Here is an 18,063-nt window from a genome sequence, read left to right as displayed (position 1 = left end):
AACATATTAGAGGGGCTAAAGGAAAAAAGAAATTATGATTGTATTTTCTATACATTTTTCTTACATGGTGCTGTAGAAAGTGCTCTAATCTTCACCTCATATCTGCATTTTAGCAATTATACCTGAAGTTTTGTTTAGGAAGTCAAATTTCAGACAGCTGGGTTACTCCAAGGGTAGCAATGTACACACAATACAGTAGTAACCTCTGGAATTCAGTATAGTTTGAGTTTTGCTTCTGTGCTTTCAAATTAATGCTTGAGATAATAATTCTTGCTCTTTTAGTAAGTTTGGGTCAGTGAAAGGCAGGGAAGCCAGACTCAGTGCTGGTGGTCTCGTTCTTGTCCTCAGTATGTACCTACCAGCTAAACTGAAGTTTAAGAAGTAGCATTTGATGTGGGGAAAATTACCTTATGTTAATATGTATATGAAAGAATGCTGCTAATGTGACTCCTAACTGAACTCCTGTGGTTTAAAAAAGGCACTAGTGCCAGGTGTAACAATGAGTTTAGCCTCTCTGTGGGATAGAGGTCTTTTTTTATAAATTTCCTGCATTACTTGAGGGAGGAACACAACTGGAAGCAAGTTAGAAATATGCTTCTGCACTCCCAGCAGGACTTATCAGCTGCTGGTCCAGCCACCACAGCAGGAGAGGCTTGAACTGCTGCATTTTGATCAGTGTTTCACCAGCCAACCTACCCCATGTCTAAAGAATTACAGTTCTACAAATTGTTACCTGTGGCAGTTACAGGTTCAAGAATACTGGCAAGCATTAGTTTGATTACAGGTTTTTTTACAAACAGTGTATGTCTTATTGTGCTTATGTAAGGCTCCTTTTATCAGCTGAATGCAGTGAAGGCTGAATAGAAAAAATATCTTGTTGGACTATTGCATTGCCTTTGCAGGCCAGCCTGAACAATTGCTAAAAAGTCATTTTGCTTCAAATATTAGAAAATCTAATCAGCACCTAAAAGTAAAATTAAAAAACAAACCCAAAGAACTAAAAAGGTATGGATGTTTTCATTCTAAAAATCAAACCGGCCAGAGCTCTGGAATGCAGTGAAATTAGATTTCCTTTTCAGAACTGTGTACAGTTTTTTCCACTAATCTTGCCTTCTTTAAAGATTTTTTTTAATTTTTATTCCTGATAGAATGTGGGAATCCAAGGCTTTTTCCTTCTCCTAAATGATATACATTTTATGAAATTTTCCATTCTTTTTACAAGTCATGAAATAGTGAGAGGAATGGGAGGGCTGCAGTTACTTGCAATTGCCTGCAAGTCCTGTGTAGGTACATATTGATATTTAGAAGAAGCCTTGAGATTAGATTTGTATAATTTAAGAACTGCTTGTCAGATTACTGTAGAGCTTGTTTGATACTGCATGAAATGCAAGTTGTGAGAATTTCCAAATTTACTTGTATGTGCTTTTTAAAGTGAAGGCAATATCAGTAATGCCATAGAATATGCACTTTTAAACTAATTTTAATTCCTCTCACTGTTAATAGATTTTTCTCTTCTTTTTTTTCATTATTATTATTTTTTTTTATTGTTTTGTCCAGTCTTTTAACTTCAAACAGGATATTTTATTTTGAAGTCTAGGAATGGTAATTTCATTTCTAGAAATTAATCTTGACTTTGTAGTGTATATCTAAGAAAAGGTAAATTAATGTGCTTTGTACTTCTGTAAACTGTGAAGTCAGTATTCTTTGAGGAAACCTATAATGGACTTTGATCTCTTACTGCAGTTTTGGCAGCACAGACTTCCATGGCTTTGTACCAAGTACAGTTTTCTTGGGACTGATCATTCTTCCACCTGTTTTTATTGGACTTACTCAATTGTGTAATTACTGTTTGACTGCATGAAGCAGAGACTAATTTATTTTTAAAAAATCAATTCAGAATTTAAAGAATTTAATCTAACTGAAATTTACAGGAGATTACTGTAGGAGGACTGTATTTGTAATGAGTTGATTCAATGGCAGTATAAAAACCAGGATGAGTGGGCATGGTGTGGAAATTCTGACCCACTTTTGAAAAACCAGATTTCCTTCTTACAGTGAAATTACTGCCAATGAGTGTTATTTTATTTTAAAAACTGCAGCTCAAGGAATTTACTTTTACTACCTGTCTGTGGCCAGATAAACATATGGCTGCATTTCATTTTGGTTGCCTTTCTTGTTTCAGAGGCAGAAGCTTTTTATGGGTTTCAGGGAAGAAATGCTTTTACCAAACTGGGTCAAAATCTGTGTTTTCTTGCTTTGTATTTTCTCTCTCTGCCAGGCTCCACTGCAGGATTCTGCAAATTCCATTTTCTCCTTTATGTGCAAATTCTGCTGATCACTTCCACCTCCCTAACACCCCTCCTGGGTGCCCCTGCCTTCCTTCCATCTGTGCTGACACCACTATTTTTGACTGTGTGTATTTGAAGTGTGTCCATGCCTTTTCTCTCAGTCTTGCAGTCTGGAGTCCTTAGCACGGGCAGGCCCTTGTGTTGCTGCTGCCCAACCTTTAAAACTGTCCTTCAGAAGTGACTGGAAACTCAGTAACACCTGAGGATAACACTAAGAAAAGTAATCCAGAATGCTCGAGTGATTGTGTATTGAGAGGTGGGTGAGGAGGAGGCAGAAGGTTTTTTACATTTTAAGTATTTTAAAATCATTTTTCAAATTTGTGTGTTAAACAACACACATGCAGAGGTCAGTTAATGAATTTTAGTCTGTTTTGATGTACTTAGTAGTACATACATTATTTGACTAATGGGTGAATGAATTTATTGGTTCACTGAAGTTTTTGTACTTCAGGAAAATTGTTTTTGTGCTGATGCTGGGTTGTGAGTGATACATTCCATGCACAGGACATCATGAGCTTTCTTGTTGTCATTGTCTTCATTGTAGCTGGCATCCCAAAAGCTATTGTTTTTGTTGTCCATTATGACGAAGCAGTTAAGATACATACATTATTTTCAGGTTCTTTTCTAAGTTCAAGACATAAATACATACGCATATATGTATATATAGAAACATATTTTTGTAGTAAAGCGTTTGGCATCTTAACAGTAAAATGATCTCTTGTTGTTGCTCTTCTTCTTTAGCATGATCACAATTATACCCATGCTTTTAAAAGTAAATCTTTAGTAGAATCATTAAGCAGCTTTGCAGATTGAAACATATATGTCAGTAAAAGAGAATGGCAATATTTTCAGCAATTCTAATTACTATTCACTAACTTGGCCAACTACATATTACAAGAATATGGTGTTTTGGGTTTATTTTTTTGTTTTGTTGGGTTTTTTTTTGTTTATTTGTTTGTTTGTGGGGGTTTTGTTCTGTTTTGGGGGTTTTTTCTATTTTTCTTGTTCCAGCTGGCTTCAAATAATTAATATTTTGAGTTCTGGTAGACTGTTCCCAGGCAAAGGTGCAAAAAAACAGCAACTGGGTGCTCATTTAAGCATTCATTTCCTTTAGAAGTAAATAAATGCACACTTACATACACAAATATATATAACAAATACTTCATATAAATATGTCTGTATGTATGTATATATATATATATATATATATATATATATACAAAAATAGATATGTTTTTATATAATCACTAAATACAAAGAGGCAAAAGCTGATAGAATCAATTCTAAATAGGCAAATGCAGTCTTGTGGAATGTGGGAGACATAATTTCTGGCCTGGACACTTTTCAGTCATGCATTGCATTGCACTTCTGCAAGTGATGATCAGCTGTTTGGGCTCATGGCCCTTCAATTTTCTGCCATTTAAACTGTTAACAGGGTAGGATTAAATATTCAATAGAGTTGTTGTCTACTGCTTATCAAGTAAGTGCCTTAAGCATTGAGTAGAGGTGATCTCCTTCCATAGCACTATTGACATTTATCATTCAGACAAATTGAAACACCCCTTGCGGAGAGTGGGACATTCTCATGGGACAGGCTCGTGGTCTGCCTGTCTGGCCAAGGAGGGAAGTGGCACGTTGCCACAAGGATTCCTGGTTTCTGTATATTTGTGTGTTCTGACCAAATCTATCAGTGAAGTTTTCGGTCGATGCAAATTCAAGAGGAGGTTCTGGGAGGCCGGATGATGGCAGTCAAGGTTTGATGTTGCAAAAACTTAGGGTAATGGCAAGAGGTTGCAATTAGCAGCTCTCTGAGTGTTTCAGCTTCACATGAGAGTCTTGCAGCTGAATCTTCCCACTGCTCTTCGGTGATGAAAGCTTGAATTGCTCCAGTTGGTGACCTTCCAAGTCACACAGTCTCGGGAAAGCTGGATGTGCTGATTCAGCAGAAAGCTTCGGCAGCAGGCTCCAGCAGGAAGCCAAAATAAGAAGCAAAGCAAAGCACCCTGATTTGTATGAGGCAGTTCTGTTTGAACACTTACGTTAAGATCCATAGGCTGACTTCTGCTTACACCACCCTCAGACCAAACCCCCTTCCTTTTTTTTTTTTTTAACTGTGAAGAAGCAAAGATATTCTGTTTCTAGCAAAGACACAAGGAATCAGGTCTGTGCTAGAAACAGCACTCTGCCATGTTTAGCACCAGGCATGGTGTGAGCAGGTTGCCATCCTGTTCCTGATTTCCTGGTTTCTGGCATGGAAGAGGAAAGCAGCGTTGGCTCTTAGCTAATGTTAGGTGTTTTCTCTCCTGGCTGCTGGGAGCTCCTCTATCAGAGCTAGGCATAGCCATGTAAAGCAAAAGCAAAATCTTCCAAAGAGTTCCCAAGTCTTGCAAGATCTTGTCATCATTTTTACACCAAATTAGGACTTCAGGGATATGCAGAAATCTGTACATTAGAGAGTAATTTGCAAAGTAGCACCTCTGTTTGTGTTTTGAATATTGACTAATGAACCTGATGTCAAACTGCTGAACTGAATTCTGTCCCTGGGCTGTCTTACACCTCTTTCAAGCATTATGCTGCCTGTCTTCCAGGTTTGTGAACTATTAAAGGTGGTGTGATGCTATCTCTTCCTGCTGTGGTGGAGCTGTCCATCTCATCACTAAGCCAGTTAAATAATCTGGGATGTTCTAGTGGCTAGGCTCTTATTTACATGGCAGACTTTACAGCACAATTTTGCAAACTGGTGCAAACTAATGCAAATACTGACAGTAGCTGTACTGAGAGACAGAGACTGCCGTCCATTGCCACAACACCAAGAGATTTGCACAGGAATGATCGTTTATTTATTTGGATCATCAGCTGGATAGCTTATCTAATTCTGCCCTCATGCAAATACAATAATTTCTAGAAAGTTTGCTGCCTACTTTGTAAGAAGGTATGTAATCTAACGAGTTTAAGGTTTATATTGCACTCTGCTTATGTGAGGCAGGGTACAGGAATGATTTGCAGTTTATACAGTGACTTCCATTATTCCATTCATTACAATCCTGCAGTGAAGTACTGGAGATAAAAACTTTATCACAGCACGTTCTTAGGATCCTATCTTTTAACAGTTTTTGTTGTATTTAAAAGATATGAGGGTTTTTTTTAGTGTGGTTTATTTTTCTTCTTGCTAAATAGAATCTTTGGAGACTTGGCCAAGGAGAGGAGATCTAATTAAATTCATGTAATGATTCTGGGAGTCACTGAAGCTCTCAGTACTCCCACATGTTTACAAATATGTTTTTAAGAGAGACAAATCATTTTAGCATTTGAGATGAAGTGAAGATTAATTTATATGTGGTACAGAGAAGCCTTCAGATGACTGAACTGCATAACCTTTGCCATGAGTTTCTTTATGAAGCAGTGTTTCTGAAATCAGTCTTCTCAATCAAACACCAATTCTTGTGCTCATTCATGTACTTATGAAAATAGGGATGTGCCTACTCAGAGCCTTGTCTGGCACCTCTGTGGCCCATGCTGGGGAGGCAGAAGTGCAGGACACCCATGGCAGTTTTGTACAGAAACTAGAATATAGAGTATTCTATAGAATATATGTAGAATAATAGAATGAATCTTGCACCACAGCTTTATTCCTCTAGTCAAGCATGGCTATGCCATCTTACTGTTTAAAAGAAAGCTTCTCCTGTTACTGTGCAGCTTCTGGTTGTATCCTGTAGACTTACTGAGATGGGTTTCTTCTGGTTCAGAGGGATCTGTGGTGCAATTTGGCGTCTGGTATGCATGAGAATTTGCTCACTGCAGAGCTGCTGTATGCAGTTCTGCAATGGTTATTCAGGAGCTCATGTGTGACAACTGCAGTCCCCTCTACCTTAAAAATATGCAGCTATTTAGAAGTGCTGAGTCTTGGAGCGGGTGGGAGGACAGGTAGCTTCCAAAAATGCCTTAAATTTGGTGATAGCACTTCAGAGCATCCATTCTGGGTAGAATACAAAGTATCTGAATGGTTTGCAACCAGCTTGAGTTTGCCAGATGTTTCATCTCTCTTCAAGTAATTCATAGAGTACAGGGCCCTTCCTTGACAATAACAATTAAAGCACAGCAAGCTGAGCATCCCACTGGAGACCATCTATCCCAACTACCCATTCAGACAAGTGCCTTCCATCCAGCAGAGCCATAAATTTATGTTTGGAGTGCTCAGACTTTGCACATTCACGTAACTACATCTTGAAGGCAAACAGAAGATGTAAGCCCAATCCACTTTTGCTGTGAGCAAGTCCCACCAGTTTCCACTGAATTAACCTAAGGTACTGCTTCCTCCATTCGGTGCTAAATTTGACTTTTTGGTCCACAAGGAGCAGTGCAAAAATTTTCTGTCTCACCTTTGCTCTCATCAACAATTACTGAAAAAAAACCCCACAATATAACTTATTATTGTGAATGTGTTGCCTTAACAAAGTCAAGATGTGGTCACATGGTTATCCAAGGAAACATCCAGGAATTGCCATGAGACAGAAAAGGTGTGACCAAGCAGGATGTCAAACTCTTGCAACCTCTGTTGGCTGAGCAACTGCTGAGGTTCACTGGTTTAACACAGGGAGGTTTTGACACTTCTTGGGTTTTGGGGGGAGGGTTTATTGCATCTGTGGGGAAAAGTGAGATAGTTTTGCCCCAACTGGGAGGAGTAGAAAATGTAGGCAACTCTGTTTATTGACAGATTTGAAGAGTCATATGTACAAGCCAACTATTCTTCTTTTTTTTTTTTATTCTTTTTTTTTATTCTTTTTTTTTTATTATTTTAAATTTAGTGGGGCTACATCCATTGTCTACAGATGCAGGCAGAAAGGGACCCAGAAACCTTACGCCGTCAAAATGTTGAAGAAGACAGTAAGTCATTTTTGTTTTGCTTTGCTTGGGAATATATTTGGGATTTTCTCTGGGCTTCATTTTTTATTTTATTTCATTTTTGTTTGGTTGGTTTGGTTTGGTTTTGGGCTTTTGTGCTGTTTATTCATGTGGGGGAAATGTGCTAGATTTAGGAGTATAAGCTGCTAAGCTTATATCTTCTATGAGTGAGCTTTGGCTCCTCATCACTAAAACAGCTGTTAGTTATATGTAGTGAGAATGCCTTATCCCCACAAATCTGGCTTGTACCTTCAGCTGGTGTTGTCCATATACACTTGGATTTGGTAAAAAACTTTTAGAAAAAATATGTCTTTTCTTTCACTAAAAAAAAACAACCAGAAAGGACACCTCAAATAATTTAAATTTTTCTTTAATACAATGTTTTGCTCAAAAAATGCCATGACACAATTCATCTTTTTTTCACTAACTCAAATCCAAATAAATCACTAACTCAAATCCAAATAAAATTAAATATTTTGTAGAGGGTTTTTTACCACTATGAAATTGCTAGAGAACCAGTTGAGATGATAATTTATTTTTAGAGCTCCATATATGTAACACTTATACGACAGTTATTTTTGTGTGTTCTAAAAAATTGATGGTGGAAAGCAAGAAGAGAGACTAAGAGAGGAAAGGCAAGACTGAGAAGCTTCATGCAGAAAGACAGCGTGGGGCATGGGGTAGTTCATATTCCTAGGATGGGAAGAGAAGTCTGAGAGAAATCAACAAGCTGTGAGGCTTGTTCATGATATTTATTCATTAATGGTTTTGATTCAGTTTACTCCAGTGTTAGAACGTTCATTAGTCCGTAATGTTCAGGAGTGTTCACACGTAGAAACGTAAAGATGGGTGGTGTACACATGTCCAAAGGTGGTGGCCTTTGGTGGCCTCACTGCAAGACATAATGGGTGAGTTCCACATGAGTAAAATGTTGGCATTAATTTGTTGTCTTTGAACATAAGCCAGGGTTTAAACTGGCACAGAGACCCAGTTGTGGGTGTTGCTTTTAAATTTGCATCTGGTACACTGGAAGAAGCAAAGCATGTGCCTTGCTGCAGCTTGTGGTCTGCTGTTCCTATGAAAGGGCAGAAAATTTTTGAGGTTTCATCAGTTCATTATGCCAATGATTCCCATAATGTTGTAGGAGTATACTGTCTTAAAATTCTCATTCTGGAATGCACCAGGAGGAACTATATCTCTTAAAAAGATTTCTCTGCCTTTTGATTTATTTTTTGCCTTCATGGAAATTAATTCATGTTTACAATTGTCACATTTATGCATTTATGCTAGATCTATTTATTTGTGTCTGAAACTAGTCAATTTAGACTTTGGTAGACTTACTGTAGCACAGGGTTTTTTTGTTTTTCTTGGGTTTTGTTGTTGTGTTGTTTTAATTTTTTTTAATGGCAATGAAGGAAAGTACTATAGTTATGTAAGTTGTTTTCACTTCAGCAATAACTTGGCTTAATGCAGCCTCGGTTTTATTAACAGTGTGGTTAAGCAGTTCACAGAGCTGAGCATTTCCCAGTGTAATTGATGCACTTTGGGATGTTTTGCTGTAAAAACAAGTAATGCTCTTACAAAGCTGTATAAATGAGAACATTGGAGACAGTGCTTTAAGGATGTGCCACTGCTTGTATCTGTCCAATTTGGAGATGTAATTATTATCACAGGGACTGAACTATCTGTGTTAAGAGTGCTCCTACAGAGGAGATCTGATCTTTGCTCTGAGTATCTCAGTATAAAAATAACCATGCATAAAAATAAGTCATGTACTAAAATGTTGATCAGCTTAAGTTTCCTGCTAGCTTTTTGGAAACAATTAGAAAAAAATGATGGCAGTTCAATAGTGAAGGAAAGGGGATAGGAGGAAAGAAATAAGAGCCTGTGATTGTTTTTGGTAGACTCCCATTTCTTCAATTCCCTTTGTAAATTTACACAAGGAAGCTCTGAAGAGCACATGAAATTGGAAGGTGAAGGAAGATGACAAAAACACAAATACTACTGATTTTTCCATTAAAACTGACTGACTGAATGGAAATAGTCTGCTGCTCTGAACAAGACTGACTGTCTGATGAAGAAGTCCTAAAAACAAGTGAGGGACAGGCATAGGGCGGTCCAGATTGCTCTAGAAGTGATAGCAAGTGATGTGTGATTAAGAGGCTGATGGCTGATGGGCAGCTCCAGATTTCTGAGTGATGATCACTAAAGTGCTGTAATTTGTAGTAAATCATTAGAAATTATTACTTTTGTCCCACAAAAACAGCTTAGATAAGAATATATGATCTTTTAGGATTGAAATAGTCCACTAGGAACAGACTGCAAAAAACAGAAAATAGCTATCGGTGTTCTTTTCATTTAAACAGAATGAGTAATCTTTCATTTTGCATGGTTAATGCATTCTCATTTAAGAGCAAATAAAATTTTTGGGCGAGACCTGTCATCCAGTCCTGAGAATACATGCTTGTACAGGTGTTCCTAGGAGGTTCTGCAATTATCAGTTTTTATCATCTTGTTTAATAAAATGGCAATAGATTATTTGCTAGTTTCTGAGGGGGTTAGGGGTGAAGTGATTTCATCTGTGGTTTAGGGGCTTTTTATTGCTAGTTAAACCAACAAAGAGTAACAGAACAAAACATATTTATACAAACCTTTCTGTGTGACTAAAATAAAAGAAAGTGTTCATAATATTATATTTCAGTTGGGAGGTTTAATAATTCTTAACCATGAATACAAATTTTTTACAATTACAAAGGGAGGAAGAAAAAAGGTTTTTACTGCTTTAAAATTATTAAAGCAGAATGCTTCCATTTTCTGTTGATTTTAGTTTTGTCAAATTCAGCCCAAGTTTAGGATTTGTTTCAAATCCTTTAATTACACTTTTGGTGGATAAAATTGAGTTCAAAGAACACCTCTGGTTCTTACATCCGAAGTCCTAATGTCAAAGTTGGGAAACTAAGAGGCAAATTAGAACTTTAACTTCTAGAGCTGCTAAAGACAGCTGTCAGAAGGCTTAAAGAGGTCCAAATAAAAACTGATTTTTGAATTAGCAGGAGAGACACTCTCTAATACTGTATAAGAGATAAAATTTTTAATGGTTCTTGAGAGCTACCAAAAAAAAAAAAAAAAAAGGTAAAACGCAACATTTATGGGTCAGATGAATAAGCCTGCAAAAATACTGCCTGTGATTTCCTCATCCAACCCTTGTGCGTAGTTCCTGAGCATAACTGAAATGTTTTGCATGCTCATTTGCTATGTTTAACAAATCTCTTAAATTCCACACAGGCAGTAAATGTAAAGATGTGAACCATATAATTTCTTCAGAGGGAAATCTATTTCATGAAGCAAGAAAGAAGCAAAATCAGACCACATAGCCCTTCAGAAAAAGTCATCAAATGAGTACTGTGATGAACTTTTACACTTGCAATTGGAAATATGAGATTGTTTTGCTTTTCACTATGCATTTTACCTCTCCTTGATGAGTCAGTGCTATAGAGAAGTCAAGTATCTTTAGGATACACTTGACAAAAATTATTCTTACTGCTGTTAAATTAAGACTTAAAAATTATGTGATTTTTAAAACCAGTCATTCTGGAATGGTTGTTGCTGCAAACAACTTACAGCATGTGGATCATAGTGGAAGAATGCAGTTCTCTAAGGAAGCAAACATATAGTTGTGCTATTTTTTACATGAAGTCTCTCATCTGCTTTTCCACCTTTTGGTGTGCTTTGAGGAAGCTAAGCAGCCTGAAGATTATCTCAGAATTCGGGTAGGTGAGTGCCTTCCAAGAAATTAGATCCACCTCCACCCTAAATTTCCTACCTGAGTCTGGACAAGTTTCTTTAAAAATAGCGATAGGAACAGATGGACTCTGTTACATGGTTTCTAAACTAAGGCATCAAGTGCCTGCCTACATTTTAGGTCTCCCAAGTGCCAATTACTGCAACTGAAGTAATTTTAAAGGTGCCATTGCAATAAAACAACATGCTCTGCTGGAAGAAGGAAAGGATTCTGAGCAGGGTTGTGTGTAGTCTGGGTCTTGGCATATCCCCAGTATTTCTTTCGGTTTCAACTTTTTCATCCATAAAAATGAGGTAGCATTGATTTGATTTGCGTCTCAGCAATGCTTTGAAGGATAGCCTGGTTAATAATTCTAGGTTCTAATTGATAGGTCCCCTAAGAGCAATTAAGTATTATGAAATATTAGACTGTCTATCTCAGTCAATGAGACACACAAATATAGAGACTGTTTTGGAGAATTTTCATTTTAATTTCCTCCTTTTTTTATGTGTGGGCATCCTCCCTCACACAGTTTGTGATGCTTAAATAATACTTCTCCAGCACTTTCATCAAAATCAGTATATATGAAGCAGCATTCTTCTTGCAGACTAGTTCATATTCAAAATCAAACAAATGTTCAGACACAAATTTTTTCTCAGATCTGAAACAGAGCAACAGAGTTCAAGCAATACATACTCTGGAAATAGTTGGCCTGGGATTAATCCTATTGTACAAATAAGTTACAATTTTTAAGTTGAGAACAGATACTTTATGTCTGTGGATCAGAAAGGAGAGTAAGCAAATGTAAAGGTAATAGGCTTCCCTTGTGGATAATTGGGGCTGGATATCTGGAGTTAGGGTCTGAAGGAGATTATAATGGTCTATAAGGCATATTTAAAAAGTCTCAGTTGCACTCATGTTAGCGCACACACACACACACACACACACACACACATATATATATATATATATATATATACACACATTAGGAGGAAGGGACAGGCAACTCAGAAAGAAGGAAGGAGTACAAGGATGTCCCTGGTCATGTAGAGAAAAAATCAGAAAGGTGAAAGCTCAAATAGAACTTAATCTGGCCACTGCTGTGAAAGATAATGGAAAATGTTTTTATAAATACATCAACAACAGAAATGGGGCCAATGAAAATCTCCATCCTTTACTGGAAGCAGAGGCAAGCACTGGAATGAAGGATGAGGAGCAGGCTGAGGTACTTAATGCCTTCTTTGCCTCAACAGCAAGGCCTGTTTATTCTCTGGGAGCCAGCCCCTGAGCTGGCAGACAGGGACTGAGAGCAGAACAGACCCTGTGCAATCCAGGACAAGGGAGGCAGTGACCTGCTGAGCCACAAGTCCATGGGACCATGTGGGATTCATCCTGGGGTGCTGAGGGAGCTGGAGAAGGAGCTTGTCAAGCTGCTCTGCATCACTGATCATCAGTCCTATCTAACTGGGAATGTCCCAGATGATTTGGAGCTTGGCTAATGTGATGTCCATCCATAAGAAAGGGAGGAAAATGGATGCAGGGAAGTACAGGCCTGTGAGCCAGACCTTGGTGCCAGGGAAGATCATGGAGAAGATCATCTTGAATGTGATCACAGGACACATACAGGACAGTGCAGGGGACCAGGTACAGCCTACAGGGGTTCAGGAATGGCACATCCTGCCTGACCATCCTGATCTCCTTTTATGAGCAGGTGACCAGCCTAGTGAATGTAGGAAATGCTGTGGGTGTGTCTACCTGGATTTCAGCAAAGCCTTTAGCACTGTCTCCTACAGCACTCTTCTGGAAAAGCTGGCAGCCCATGCCTTGGACAGGTAGGTATATTCTTGTCTGGGTTAAAAACTTCGTGGATAACTGGGCCCAGAGAATGGTGGTGAATGGTGCTGGATGTGTCTGGCCTCTGGTCGCTGGTGGTGCCCCCTAGGATCGGTTTTGGGCCCAATCCTGATTAATATCTTTATTTGTGATCTGGATGAGGGGATCTACTGCACCCTCCATAAAATGGATTAGACTAAGTTAGGTTAGAGTTTTGATCTGCTGGAGGGTAGGGAGGCTCTGCAGAGGGATCTGGACAGGCTGGATTGATTGGCCAAGGCCACTTCATTGAAATTCAACAAGCCCAGGTGCCAGGTCCTGCCCTTGGGTCCCAACAACCCCTGCAGGCTGGGGGAAAAGTGTCTGGGGAGCTTCCTGGTGGAAAAGGACCTGGGGGTGCTGGTCAACAGAGCTGGACGTGAGCCACATGGGCCAGCTGTGCCCAGGGAATATATATATATATATATATATATATATATACACACCTAGGAATACCTGGGAAGAGCAATAGTGTGGCAACAGGAGCAGGGCAGTGACTGTCCCGCTGTGCTGGCATTGCTGGGGCTGCACCACGAATCCTCTGTCCAGTTCTGGGTCCCTCACTGCAAGAGAGACATTGAAGTGCCAGAGAAGAGAACAGAACTGGGAAAGGAGAATAAGTCCTTTGAGATGCAGGAGAGGAATCTGGGTGCATTTAGCCTGGAGACAAAGGGGCTCAGATTGCCCTCTAAAACTGTCTGAATGGAGGTTGTAGTGGTGAGGGTCATCCTCTTCTCCCAGGTAACAAGGGACAGGATGAAAACAAATGGCCTCAAACTGCAGCTGGGAAGGTTCCAGCTGGACATTGGGAGGAATTTCCTCACAGAAGGGTGATTAGACATTGGAATGGGCTGTCCAGAGATATGGTGGAAGCACCATCGCTGGAGGTGTAGTCAAGAAATGACAATGTGGCACTCAGTGCTTCTGTCTCTTTGACGAGGTGGCAATTGGTCAAAAACTGGATTTGATGATCCTGGAGGTCTTTTCAACCCAAGTGATTCTGTGATATATGTATCTAGGCATGTATATTTTAGGGACACCTGTATACGTACCCTGGAAGATTATGTTTTAATATGGTACACATTTAAAACACTATATATTCCTAACTGTACAGGGAATATAGTTGGCTGGGTTTTCCATTTTCTGTTGCAGTGAATTGATGGCATTAAGTGGATATCAAGAGACTCATGCAAATGTTTGGTCTTGTCTCTTGAAGAAACACTGCTTTTGGTTGAGCCTTTCCAACTGATTAGGAAGACAAGCCTCAGGGTGGAAGGCAATTCCACCCTTTATTGTGGATATTTATTGACTTCAGGAGAAAATTATGTATGCTTGTTCCTATAAAGTTAAACCTATTTATTGCCATGTGGTCTTATGTGATTTATATTTTAAGTTTCCTGCCTCCATATGCCTTTTCCTCTATAAACTTAATACATATATATATATATGTGTGTGTGTGTGTGTGTGTGTGTGTGTCTGTGTGTACATCTATATTTATATAGCTATATCTATCTGTGTCTAATTTATCCAACTCCATCGGTGCAGTAGCTGTCAGTACCCATAGTGGACAGATATCTATGAGTGATAAAGTTTAGCAGACAAAAAAAGCAAGAGCCTGACATAATACACCAATTTGTATGACATGCTAAGGCAATATCCTTTTTTCTTCAGGTTAGAAATGTGTGGTATATATTCACATTCATATGTTTATTTATTATATTTATTCACATTTAGCTTTTTTTCCCTCACATTGCATTAATGTGTAATATTCTGATTTTTTCAATTTTTTTAAAAAAGAGAAAGAATTGTTTCACATGCAACCCTACATGAAAACAGTTAACTGCATGTCACTGTACATCAGTACACGGTAAAAAGGACTGTTTTCGTCAACTAGCTCAGACATTCTTTTCAGTTATTTATTCACATACACATACACACCACACAGGCCACATCTTGGTAATTAAAGGGAAACAGTAATTTCCTAACTACCACTTAATTACCACTCCACCTGCAGTATTACCTGTTATTTTTCCTGACTTTCTCATCCACGTAATCATATCATGCATAGCAGTTCACACTCTTATGTTTATACTGAGAAACAAAAAAAGTTCAGTCAAAATCACTTTGAATAAAGAAATAAGGCAGTGAAACTTTGAGTTTTCCACTGCTTATTTTCAGCTTTCCCTCATGTGAGGGGAATCTGGCTCTCGTTTCGTGATTCACTTCAATCCAAAAGAAATGGCTTTTGAGTAGAAGTCCATCAAATGCATAGTGTCTAAAGAAGATCAAAGAAGTTCACTACTCTTAAATTCTCTACAAAATAAAAGAGAACTAAAACATTTATTTTCTGCATTAAGTTACTAATAGATTTTTGCTCAAGAATCTTTGAAATCAGAGACCTGTCAATGAAAGTGGAAATTTAACTGAAAAATAAATTTGTTAGATGTTTTAGTCCTTGCAAAGAAACAAACAAAAATGGTTGTGTCAGGACAATTTTTAGAAAAGGAAAAAAAATCCCTTTCTACCATTGTAAAAGCCTGTCCTATGTACATAAAGTTATTTAAAATCTGCAGTGCATTCTATTGTATTATATTGTGTAGTGAAGGCATTGTGTAAAAATCACTTAATATAGAATAATATTTTTTTCTGTCACCCTTTAGATTGAATTGCTGTGATATTCCTGAGTAAGTCAGAACTTTGATTAAGATTTTAAGACTTGACAGAATGTTATATTACTTTCTTTCTTACCTAATTTATAGTTACTCAGAAACAGTCGTTTCTGGTCCTTACAGCTTATTTTTCAGAATTGCAGAGATCATCTAACAAAAAGAGAAAAATATAAAGCTCAGCTCTTCATTGTGCTGTTCAGGGAAGCTCAACCTACTGTACACATTACATATATACTACAGAACAAGTGTTTCTGAATAATAATATTTTAAGCAAGCCTGGGGGAGCTCTGTGCCTGGGGTGCACGTAAATATGTAAAGGCAAGATGGGGAGTAGGACAAGAAACTTGTACTGAGAATCTCTGAAAGTGTTCCTCCTCTGCATTTTAGGAAATTTTTGGTTTTAGATGTGTATGGTATAGTGCTATCATCATGGGTGTGACAGATATTCTTTCAGGGGGAGAGAGACTCTAAGATACAGAGTAATGGACTAAAGGAAAGCTGTCTGTATGCACTAAGATATGAAGAGGGCAGAAGACAAGAAATTGTAGTGCTTTCTCCAGTGCTTGCAGTTCAGATGTTGGAATAAATCATGAACATTTTATGACTTAAAATGTGTCATCCTGTGCTTATTATTCTGAAGCTGTGGTCTCTGTAGCCTCTCAGAGAGGCAAATCTGAGATCTGTAGAAGAGAGGATTTATTTTAGCAAGGATTCTGTAATCAGTATGTTCTTACTTGACAAACTGGCTTATTTCCAGATAAAATAAATGTCCTTTGGTTGAGGTGGTCTTCATTTATTTATGTCTTTTAAGGGAAAGATCAGCCACATGTAGGGAGGAATGTAAAAGCAAAGGTGGAAATTAACACAACATCTGTGTAAGTACAATCTGAGGGCTCTTTTACAGAAGCTTCTTTGAGAAATCAGGAAGGCAGCATCTCTGTCTGATTTTCTTGAGATACATCATCTGACCAGAAGATCTCTCAAGACTAGAATTAAGGTTCAGTACAAATTTCTAAGCTGAATGTTTTTACAATTGACAGCTGCAGCTCTGGTTTGTGACTGAGGCTTATGACAAATTTTTGTCAAACCAAACTTGCTGTCTAATCAAGTCACTGAAAAAGGGCTTTCTTAAGGAAAAAGCCTCAAACAAAAAATACCAAAAGACCCATCCCTCCAACCAACAATACATCAGCTAAACCCAAGCTCTGAATAAATAAAAATAACTAATAACTTGTTTTTATACAAATGTAAAAACTCCATCCCATTTCTATTGTTACTCTTCCCCCTTCATTTTACGCAGTCTTCAAATACTACTGTTAATTTCCAACAAGCTATTCCATTATACTTTGCATATATTTAACAAGCAGATGTTTCAAACTCCACATGGGCATGTCTTCAGTAGATACAGTTGAGAAGAGCTGGAATCATTTCCATAAGTAACAAGAAATAGCATTAATAAGAAGATTATTTTGTGTTGCATCTCATTGCAACAGCAGGGTCTTGTCCAGGAAAGTTACAGCGACTGGTGACTGACATGGAAATCAACAAGACACTTTGTTAAACTCAGGAACCCATTTATTGGGATGTCACCAACACAGGAACCAACTCAGCTTGATCCAGAGATAGAGAACCTGAACTGAGGCAGGGTCGTGGGTTTTGGTCACAGCAAAGGAGAAGCCCCAGGGGCACAAACCAATAGGGGTACAGTAGGAGGGCTTAATGCAGAATACTACAGATTGCAACACAAGAAAGGCAGAACACCTCGGGCTGACACCCCATGGGGGATTTTGGGGATGGAGCAATTTTCCCTGGGCTTACAGGGCACATCCCCCAAGGCAGAGAGGTGTAATCCTCTTCCCAGGACTTAAAGCTGTGCCTCTCACTTTAACAGTGCTTATCTAAAATCAAATCCTTGCTTCTTTGGGTGGGGGTTCTCCACAATTTTATATTGCAGTCCTATGATACCCAAGTCACTTTCTTTTACAATTTGTTGGAGACAATTCTGATTTCAAATTTTTGTTAGAATTGAGACTATTACATGATGTTCTTACTTGTGAGGGCTTCTAAGTAGCACTCTCACAAATATCAGCCAGATATTATCAGGCAGAAATTTAGATTTTTGTCTGCAAAATACATAACACTCATATAGGTTTCATTTCTTTGTAAAGTGCTAAAAGAATAGTGCTACAAGAAGAAATAGCGGGATAATAATTGTAGGTTTCTGGGTTGAGAAGTAAGCACAGTAGATACAGGACTTGAGTGTAAAAATATAAGAAACTGCAAAGTCAAAAGAACATAGGATTTGAATGTTAAAATGTAAGAAAATACTTATCAAAGTAACTCCATGATATGGCTTTCAGGAATTTGTGGGAAAGATCATAATTCCTCAAGATGAAAGCCCTAATTGCCAGAAATAATAAAGCCATAGGTCTGTTAATGAGAAGTTATTTTTTGGGGGCCATTACTGTGTTACAGCTGCAACACCACAGTG

General features: G+C 38.2%; 1 protein-coding gene across 1 annotated transcript in view; it reads left to right on the top strand.

Annotated features, from left to right (window-relative positions):
* Positions 1-18,063, top strand: part of CAMK4 (calcium/calmodulin dependent protein kinase IV) — a 144,464-nt gene that overhangs the window by 55,918 nt on the left and 70,483 nt on the right. The window contains exon 2 of the mRNA XM_086866625.1: positions 7,154-7,232. Coding sequence (XP_086722751.1) covers positions 7,154-7,232 — 79 coding nt within the window. The remainder of the gene's footprint in view (positions 1-7,153; positions 7,233-18,063) is intronic.

Source organism: Cyanistes caeruleus, chromosome Z, assembly GCF_971803275.1.
Source record: "Cyanistes caeruleus chromosome Z, bCyaCae1.hap1.1, whole genome shotgun sequence".
Lineage (NCBI taxonomy): Eukaryota > Metazoa > Chordata > Aves > Passeriformes > Paridae > Cyanistes > Cyanistes caeruleus.
The sequence above is the reverse complement of the archived record's forward strand: the minus strand, read 5'-3'. Positions and strand labels throughout refer to the sequence as shown.